This window comes from Ursus arctos, chromosome X (genome assembly GCF_023065955.2).
Source record: "Ursus arctos isolate Adak ecotype North America chromosome X, UrsArc2.0, whole genome shotgun sequence".
In the NCBI taxonomy this organism is placed as follows: Eukaryota; Metazoa; Chordata; class Mammalia; order Carnivora; family Ursidae; genus Ursus; species Ursus arctos.
The window spans coordinates 120,576,328-120,586,850 of NC_079873.1; the positions used below are offsets into that span (position 1 = coordinate 120,576,328).

The window sequence follows — 10,523 nt, forward strand, 5'->3', positions numbered from 1 at the left end:
TGTGTTGTGATTTTCATTTGCTTTAGGTATTTATAGGCGGACTCCCAAGACAAAGTTTAAATTGGGGGAGAGTCTCGAAATTGTCATGAGATACATACAACAATCATTGTGTAACTCGAGGGCTGTTTTGCCTTATTAAGGTGGTAACCATGCTTTAAGGCTGCACATTCCACAGCTGCTTCAATTACAAGTGTAATAACCACACAGCACATAGAGCATTAATCCGCTGGGGGAATAAGCCACATTCTAATCTGTGCTTTGCAAAATTAACTATTAGTGGATATGGTTAATATGTCTCAATTTTTCTGTGAAATTGATTATGCTTTTTAATTGCCATGTCCAAACAGTGAACAAATAAATGGGATTCTCTCAAGAAACTATTTTAATCTAAAATCTTTTTTACTACTATAGATACCCCCATTATCAATAGATGAACTGAATAGCAGCATGTTTGTTTCACAGATGTAGAAGTTACCAGTAGAACAGTAAGTTTCTTTAAGTATTAATATGAATAATATTTATAGATTATATCTTTTATTTACACAATTGCATTTGCTAAAGGCTTTGGTAAATATTTTCACTAATAGGCATTGCTTATAACTTAGAGCTTGAGTTAAGCATTCCAAATTTTCCAAATTGAAATGTGGAGAGCAAATATGCAATTTTTTCTGTAAAAAAATCACAGTCGGTACTGTGTTTTCCCAATGAGCTTACCAATTCTGAAATGTTTTCCTGTTATTAAAGGAGCGTAAGTTGTCAGCCCAAGGCACAGATCACATTTGAATATTAATTCCTTAACACTTTTCTAGCTTCATTTTTGTTGTTGTTGTTGAAGTAAAGCAAAGTAATTTTGTCACAGTCTGACTACAATGACAGTCAGCAATATGCTTCTCGCATGATGTCGTAAAAGATCGTGCTTTTTACACTCTGCCTTTTTTGTGTTGCTTTCCATGTAAGTCTATCAGAATTGCTCCAGCTGTTTTGAATTTTGAGTGACATAGTTTAGTAACGTAATCATCATCTTCATTCAAATCGTGGCTTTTTAAGAATAAAATTGTTGTTGGATTCCCCTTCCCACACCCCCCACCCCTTTGATCTCCCGTTTGCCCGGTCCAGAGCCAGGCATTGCACACACTTAATTTGAGCAGTCCTTCACTTGGAGAATATGACTTTTCAAGCCACTTAAGACTCCTAGGTGTCTTAATTAATTACTGATAGGGCCTTACTAAACAAGTGTACAAATTCTGAATTGCGTGAATTAGTCACTGAAAGCTTGAGGTTCTCACTACTGGAGTGTTTCATTTAATGGATGGAGGTGATGGTTCTGTTCTCTTGGTGAACTAGGTCCCCAGAACCTGGCCCAGAACCTGTACTCTGTCCTGGGCAGAGCCTACGGCTGACTGCACATTAGACCATTAGGCGAACAAGTCCTTTAAAACAAGGAACGTTTTAAAAAGACACCTTTGACTACATGGAATAACAGAAGTAGCTGCAAATTGTAATTGCTTTCAGAGGAATCATTTGGGATGGTGGCAACTTGGGATTAGCATCAAACATGAGAATATAGGTTTTGCAAACCCCTGCCTGATTCTCATGGGCTGCTTTACAATAAAGTAAACAAAAGTTGTCAAATATAATGACGAGCTTTCCAACAGCACATGTTTGAAAATCGTGATTCCTTTTTGCTAGATTCCATTAGAAAATTTAGACGTATTTGGCACACCATAATCACTTTAATGTGTAACAGATGTTGAAAATGTCTCCAAAGTTCAAAAACATAATTTTGTAAAATGCTATATACCTAGATTTCACACCTTGGCTATTTCCGCATGGCTCTATAGTATGTTTAATATTTGCATATTTTAAAACGGTGGGTATCGAACATGTTTTCCCAATAGATGTTTGAAGGAAGTTGAAGGAAGTGGAGAGATGAGTGGATGTTTTCCACACGTTCAGGCATCGTGCAGATGACGCCTTTAAGGACTGAATACCTCTCTGTCACCTTAGGGCAATTCTGTGCACTAGCACTCAGTGAGGCCATGAACCGTCATGCTGTATGACTCTCTGTGACCCTTCCCAACAGCCCGAGCTTCACAGATGTAGGGTATGAAACTCAGAGTGGGGAATGTATTGGCAGTTCACATACAGAACTGGCGTGCAAGAACCAAGTATCCTAACTCCTACTTCAATAACCCCTTCATATTTCTCACTCTCTCTCTCTCTCTCTCTCTCTCTCTCTCTTTCCATTTCAGTTGAAATTCTGAACAACAGAGTTACAGAGTATCAAGATCTCTCCGTGAGAACCTCCATATGGCCTTTCCACATATATTCTCGTAGGTCCTCTTCTACCAACGCAACAATAAGTGTGGTGCGGTCAATATATTAAACAAAACGCATATACCAACCAGCAGAGTCAAACAAAACCAACAAAGCATTGAACAGTCAGTGGAGATGTTGAAACAAAACACGCAGAGAAAATGAATAACTAACATTTATCTTATTTGAATTAGTAGGTACAACGTGACTGTAAAGTTTTGTAGTTTGTTGCATTAGTTTTTGTGATTTTCCAATAACCATTATGCTGAGTGAATCTCCACAGTGGACAGTTGGCTTACTGTGCATTCTTGGTGGGTAAATGTTCGTCTGTTTTGAAGTGTTACCTTACTGTTTTGTTTACACAACAGTCTATTGGGTTGGTTTAGAATGTAACAAATGTATCCAGTACCATTTTCCTCACTATTGTATTGTGTTGTATTGTATTGTATTGTATTGTGGTGTGTTGAGTTGTGTTAGATTTTTACATACTATAGTGTTTTCCTCTAGATGTGTGGTGTTTGATTTCAACTAAAATATTACTAATGGGAAACAGAAATATCTGTGTTTGAAAAACATAGCAGATTAATGTTCATATGCCTTCTCTCTAGAACATTGCTGTAGGTTTCTTGAGGCAGGCATTCATTATAAACATGCATATGTATCATTTGTACCTGCCGGTCTGACCTGGCATAATGCAATCACATGACTAGGTTTTTGGGGGGGGAGAGAAATAATCACTTGCAAAAAACAGGGAACTTCTGAGAATATGAACCTCTAGTCTCACTCCTCAAGTAGCTTGCAAAATCACAATTTACCTTTAGAGGAATTTCTCAGCATTTATGTGAAGTGCCCATTACGTTTCTCGTGGTTCAATGATCCTATCCTAGGTTGAGCATCTAAAGCTGAGCCATTTGTCAACTTCAGCTGAAAATTGGAACTTGGAGGCTTAAAGGTATGCTGATTGTAGGTTTTAAATTAAACGGAAGGGACGGCATGGAGATCGTTTTTACGTTTTAGAGGAAAGTGTTGCAATGTAACCTTTTACACAAATGCCATTCTCTTGACGAAAATGGCACATGTTCCTTAGACTACTCTTAGAATAATAAGAGGCAATCTTGCAAAAGTCAGGGTGAAAGAGAATTGGTTCCAAGTGAGGCCTTTCCTCTCCAAATGGACAGTCTTCTCCACTGGTCACAGTTGGAGCGTGAATATAGGTTGGGAGAAACAGTGGGGGTGAGGTGGAGGGTAGGAAGACATTTCAAATGATTTTTTTGATTTACTTAAAATTGCTAGGAAAGCTGTCCACAGTTGTCCTCAGGTTCGGTTCAACCGAATTTCCAGTTCCGTTGGACACTTGGGCGAAGGGGCCAGCATCTAAGTCAAGTGTTGCCTTTCCCAGACTTTATTAACAACAGAGTCATATCATAACCAAACCTTTTGTTTCTTCATTTAGATTTGTTTGTTTTTATATGTATTTGAAAATTGTAATAGAGAGGTTTTCAGCACCCTTTGGATGAGACAGACCGGCTACGCTCCGTGGAGCTGAGCTGAATTCACGTTACTAATCCTCATGAAATAATTGTATAACCCAGTAAAATAGTAATTCGTGTGGTCGGTGACCTAGCTCCTCCACTGTAGTCAGTTATTAAAGTTAGTCTTGCTATACAGTGATGTTTCCCATCAACCTAGGGTTAATATTTTCTACTAAATGTGTATTCTCTCACTAGAAAGCATACAATCAGCAAATGTAAGATGTATAGCAGGTTTGTTTTCCTTTGTGAAAATGACAAGCAAAGAGAAAATCGGATTTAGGATACCTTAAGCTGCCTAGCAGCGTTTGAATCACAGAACAATGGAGTTGGCACAACCTCCTTCTCACAAGGGATGAAACTGGGGCCTGGGGCACGTGACCTGCCCACGGCTACCTACCTAAACGGGGGCAGTCAGACCCAGAAAAATCTCCTGACTTGTGGTTGTTCCTCTGTTTCGAATTGTTTGTGCTGCAGAACATTCGTGACTCCATCCCAAAGCAGATCCATTCCTCTGAGAATACAAAAGGGCAAATGAGCTGTTTGGTAGTGGGTACCCTGTTGTTCTTAATGATCGATCCCGAATCATGATCATCAGTAATTTCTAAATGGTCTTGCTTGTGTCAAGACATTGTCATCTGTTAACAGTATTGCCTGGAGTTCGAGAACAAGAGGGGTCCAGACTTTTACCTGTTGATTCCTTGAACCACTTCATTTCTGTTTCCCAAAATCTTAACATTGTTAAAGAAGAAAGTAGAGTAGGCCTTTGTGAAATAACTTGTGTATAGAACCCGTGCCAGTGCCTCTCCAGAGCTAACCACACAAACCCAGGAAGGATGCACCGAGCTAGTCTGGTGTCTTCCTCAAAGGGGATAGAGATGTCTTCAGTGCAAAATGAACTCTTTTGTGTAATTTGATGTTTTGATACAATGTACTGTCTCATTTAACCTTTTCAACTTCTGACGAAGATGTACATAGACAAGAAGCCTAGAGTACGGTGGTTTTTATGATGCTGTGAGCACTGGAAGACATCAGTGATGACTTCTTTTTCAGTAAGAGGTTCAGTGAAGGATTTGCAGGGTAGTTGCAGTCTTGGTGCCACGATATTTGATATAGCTGGCATTTTAAAAGTTACTTTGTAAGTGAATTTAAAGAAAAGATTCAAAGCACTAAAGTTTTGATCAGATGCGAAAGAACATTGACAAAAATCCAATTGTAAGATAGCACTCTTTAAACTAGTTGTGCAATGACTTACTCAGATTCTCTTTATTCAAGAAAAGAAACGAAGAAAGGAGAGTCATTAGACTATAAATTTCCAGTTAAAAAGCCAAGTCACAAAACTAATCAGTGACTCTAAACAATAATTTACTGGATGAATTGTATATATAAAATTCTAACCACTTGTGATTCTTAGTTAACATTTTATAAGCTTTGTATTTTACAAGGGCTTCTATTCTTATTTATCCCAAATTATTGTTTTTGTCCATTTCTCTCAGCCTTTTGCAAAAATAGGCAAGAGTACTGAAACTTGGATAAAACAGGTCAGGTATACAGAGAAAATAATCTAAAAGTTATCCGTTAAGAGGGTTTTAGTAGTATCAAAAAATTTTTTTAAAGGCACTATGTGAACAGAAGTATATTTTAAAGAGGGATTAAGATGAAATTAAAACTAAATGGATTCATAAAATTGCTATTTAAATACAGTATTTACTTTTGCAATTGGAGCATGATTCTCTAACCAGCTGTTGCATTTCATCTCACTTGTCTAGACTAGAGTCTAATTTGTAGTTCGTTGTCATGTGAAAAGCCATCTTCTCCCTCCTCCATCAACCTTCGCCGTCCGTTTTCGAACATGCGAAAGCACTTTGATCTTGCCGTTGAGTGTTGTCCTACACCACGGGGCTGTGTTCACTAAGGTTCCGACTTATTTTAGTCCGTAGGGTAGGCTGTAATGCACAGAATGATTGGAAACTGGAATCCTCTTTCTTTTTGTCTCTTCTCCTTTTCTACACACCTTGAAATTGAAGTAGGGAAATAGGCTGTCCCGATTGTATTGAATAGATGTAGGAAGACAGTGGCCTCGTTGTTAATTTCCCCAGTGCCCGTCAAAGGCGCCAGAATGAATAGTATCTAAAAGAGTATCACAACTTTGTTTTGCAAACCTAGTTGATAGCGTCATCAAACTGTAGATAATGATTGCAAATATAGGTTCTGAGCACTAAGTCACTAATTGGTGCCAGATTTTCATTTTTCCTTTTAGTTTTTAAGGTTTTTATTATACTACGTTTTTATTTCTCTAAGTCACTAATGAATTTAACTTTACAAGAGAGTTAGAGAAAAGTTTAAGAGTTTACTACATGTACTCAACCCACCTAGATAGGTTCTAAACTGACACCGAAGCATGATAAGATATAGAGTATAGTCCATAATTATTCTTTACAGCTCACAGTTTAAGAACAAACTTACCTTTATATACAAATAATAACTTTTAACTAATTATATTTAGTCGTTGCTTTAGCAACAAAACTACAACATGGCTACCTTTAGACACGTGTTTTTTTGTGATAATTTTACTTGTTAACTATACATGGTTTTTGACAGTCTGAGCATGTAGAAGGTATAACTCAAAACTCAGAGAACAGATCTGGCTGAATTGTTCTTTAATCCCAAATTGCCATGAGAAAGTTGAATTTGTGTCCTTACATGACTTTTTGATCAAAAAGTTTACAACACATGGATTCTAGAGTCAGGCTTTATAGCTTATAGAATTTGTTGTGTGGATAGGGTTATTCCACAGTATTTCGACTTTGAAGCATGATCATTGCATTTCTAATCTATTACCTGACCTTTTTTCATAACATTATTTATTCCAAATTACCCTATGCAAGAGGCATAGCTGTCACTACAAAAATTCTCTTTTCTGGAATTATATACCCACCCCCAACACGTGCAAATGAGGATTAAAGAAGGGTGGGCGCGTGTTTTGGAATGAGTTCGTATTTGTGAAACCATATGCATGAGGATACTGTGGAATGGCCCCTTAACAGTGTTTGAGAGACGTATGCTGCAGGTAACTGACGGTCTCAGTTAGGGTGCGACTGTGTGAGACACACCTTTTTTGCACTTATGTACATAGTCCGTGAACGCTATGCTTGGAGCTTTTGTTTTTTAAATATAAGAAAGCTGTGATAATAGCGGAAAAGTTAGTTAAGATAGAGTTATTTCTAAGGCCTTGAGAAGGAGGGGGTTTTTGCTAGAAGACTTCACTAAAGCACGATGTTGCTTTGCTGATGGGAAGGCTTTCTGGTTCACTACAGTTCACCAAAAGAAAAGACTGGTAACAGGTGACAGGTCACCTTCAGCTAACAGCACTGGCCAAGAGCGAAAGGCCTCCATCTTTTAGCAAGACCAGTAGCAAAGATTGTTGGCTTTTTAGATTAAACTCCATTGTAAACACACACACACACACACACACACACACACACACACACACACCACGCAGGTTTCTGGCAAAGGTTTTCTTTCTTCAATGGTTGCAAGCAGTGAAATGCCCTGTAGGTTGCAAGATGGATAGATCCATTTTGATCAACTTTGATTTCATCTTTCACAGAAAATTACCAATTGAGATGTATCTGTTACATCAATTACTATCCACTTACGTGACAATCACAAGTGTTAACGTTCACCACTACTTCTCCTTTAAAATTCAGATCCCAAACCCCAATTGGCAACCATCGAAAGACTTAATTTTACTGTTAAGGATGGCCAGCACGGGGCATTTCGTTCCCTCCAACAAAAGAATAAAAATGCTGGCACAACTTTATAAACTTTATAAATGGCTTTACTTACCTTAGACCTGTTCGGTGGAAGCTGTTCTCTGATTTGCCTCTACCAGATTAGAAAGTGCTCCACTGTGCCATACAGCCTCCCACTGTTTGAACTAAACAGAAGAGAACCAGCCCAAATCTCACGTGTGTAGGAGCTGGAAAAGGATGTTTCAATCAGACCATCTCTGTCAGTTTTAGCTCCGGGGTCACCTACCATTCCCCCCGTCTAACTTTTTGTTGCCTCCAGGCAATGGGGTTAGAAAGGTGTGAGGATAGATCACCACGGGTACTTTGAGTCGTTCACATCCTGGGGTGTCACCCTTGCCTTGGAGAAGGAGCCCATCCTGGGATTGGGGGAGCTGGTATTAGTATCGCTACCCATCTTGCTGGTTCTCACTTACAGAGAGAGGAAAATAAGCCAAAGCCAGAAAGCAATCCAAGCCTTACCGTTATCCAATAGCTCAGGGCCAGTTGGTTAGAAATTTCTCTCCCCCACCCTTCAGCCCTTAATCACTTAGAGTCAGCTCTGCAACTAACAGCCTGACCATCTGACCAGCGTTTCCACTGGTACAAAATGTAGGCATTCATGCATTCTATAGTTAGGGACTCCGACTTCCACCTCATCGCCAAAATATTTTCCCAACTTACCCTGTGTTCTTGTGTTGACATTTCCTTGTGAACCTATAAGCCACAAGAATATATTTTCATAAGGTCAAGAGAAATAGACAATTTTAAGTGAAGAAGAATCATCTATTAAATAGTAAGAATGAACCTAGAAGCATCACGAAAGATAACCAATTAATTGACGGCATGTTGTCCATGCTGACAGCCATTGGGTCCCACTCTTTGGAGCTGAAACACAGGGACCATGTTTCAGTGAGTCAAATTATAGAAGGAAGCATAACAAAACGTGCATGACTTGAGGCCCAGAAGGGACCTATGCCATTAAACCCAGGAAGGGGCTTAGTTTTAGTTCCTACAGTTTCCAGCCCCTCCACATGGCCTTGCCTAGGAAAGAACCACCCATTAATACTCCAAAGCAGGATGATTCCACAGAAATTTTATCTTTAAGTAGAACCCATCCTCAATTATAGTAGACCAAAAAGGAAAAAAATGTATCACTATAAGTCCCAACTATTTGAAGGTATTGCAAAAGTTCTCACTAGTCACCTCCTACGTCATATTACTTTAATTTTTTTTAAAAAGTACCTCTGTAACAAGACCTAAAAGTAACCCCACTTTAGGCCATGCTCTTTTCTCCCAACACACACAGCCTAAAGATGTATCCGTCATAGAACTGCATGGTTGCAAAGCTTTATTTCTGTATACGGATGCTGTCTGTTCACGATGGAAACCAAATTATTCTGTTGCTATGTCTTTTGTGTCTAGCAGTTGAGAGAATAATACGACCATCCTATTGTTGGATTCTGGGGTTGCCCTTTTCAAAGTAAATTTCCTTTGATTATTGTTGTTGTTGCCTTAATTATTAGCAAGTGAACCATTTGTTATCATACCCCCAAATTACAATCATTGAGATTTTAAGAAAACATGTTCCTAAATGTACTCTTGTTTTTTAAGGGCTAACTCTGTGCACTTATAAAACAACAATCCAGGATAATATAGAAAATGAAGCACACATTTAGGACAAAAGAACGTCTATTTAAAAATACCTGTGGATAAGAAAACTATTAGCCCTGTGCAACAATTACGGATTTAAATAATGACCGTGAGAATTCACAGATGAAAACTCTTCCCATCATATTTTGCCTCCAAAATGCCATAGTTCATTCCCTCAACTGCTATCGATAGGATAGATGCTTTGATTTTTTTTCCATTTCCCCCCAAGTTATAGTGCTGCACGGCTTGCTTGTGTTTAGAGTCGTTTTGGTATGCTACTCCTGTGCTGTTTATTCTTTGGTTCTTTTAATAAAATGTGTAAATTTCATGGTTCTGTCTTTTTTTATGAATCCATATTCACACATTAGGAGTTTACTTAAAAGCTATTCCTGTTCTACTATATTAATCCTAATATTTAGTAATTCTAATATAAAATTTAAATTTATGACTTGGGCCCAAGTTCTATTTCATACATAGAAGAAATTTATTTCCAAATATACCTGCAGTATTATGAATTATATAGATGATACACTCATTGTATTAGATGTATTATTTCTCTGATATTGAAGTTACTAACATAAGAAAGGCACATTTGTATTTTCGTAAAAGAAAACTAAACATTTTGAGATAATGTTTACTGGCTTCTATTGTGCTTCAGAAATTCTGAGGCATTTTCTAAGATACGTTATTAGAAGTTCGTATTTTCCAGTTACTCATTTCTATCTTGCATCTTCAGTGGAACGTATGAAACCAGTGTTGTTCATTCTGGGTTTTTTTCCAGACGGGCATCACTGGTTTCGTAACAATGAGATGCATGAATTTTCCATCACAATGTTTTCTCTCACTTAAAATTGCTTTTCTCCAACAAATGGCACTGGAATGAAAAGATGACCATTTTTGTTCTTCAAGAAAGCAAAATGTAACTCGGTAATACTTTATTCTGTCAGATTTCTAAATACTTAAAAAACACTAGTTGGGAACTTCACATTGGCCACTGTTTGGTAGTCAGGCTGATAGAGAACGAGATGAAGAGGCTTTGGATAAGAGGTTGTGACAGATTCGAGTATTCTTCACGTGTCTAGAACTGCACCGAGGGCCAAGGAGGAGGTCCAGTGTCAGCTGACTCTTACGGAGCTGAGCGCTCCCTTGTCCCCCGTGCCCCGCTTTACTCTTTCTGAGTGTGGTTCCCACTGTGGCATTTCTCGGTAAGCCGACTTTGAGCCCTTGGGTGTGT

At 38.4% G+C, this 10,523-nt stretch overlaps 1 protein-coding gene across 7 annotated transcripts in view; it reads left to right on the top strand.

Annotated features, from left to right (window-relative positions):
* MBNL3 (muscleblind like splicing regulator 3) overlaps positions 1–9,617 on the top strand; it is a 107,310-nt gene extending 97,693 nt beyond the window's left edge. For 4 of the 7 annotated variants that reach the window (XR_008960379.1, XM_048213627.2, XM_026520607.4 and 1 more), the window contains 2 exons: positions 412–485; positions 2,253–2,277. Coding sequence is in view for 6 of the 7 variants with exons in the window: in XM_048213627.2 (XP_048069584.1) it covers positions 412–468 (57 nt within the window). In the remaining variant the exon portion in view is untranslated. Of the gene's footprint in view, positions 1–411; positions 486–2,252 lie in introns of all 7 variants that reach the window. The other 3 variants (XM_057315093.1, XM_057315090.1, XM_057315085.1) reach the window with 2 other exon arrangements.
* The last annotated feature ends 906 nt before the right edge of the window (positions 9,618–10,523 follow it).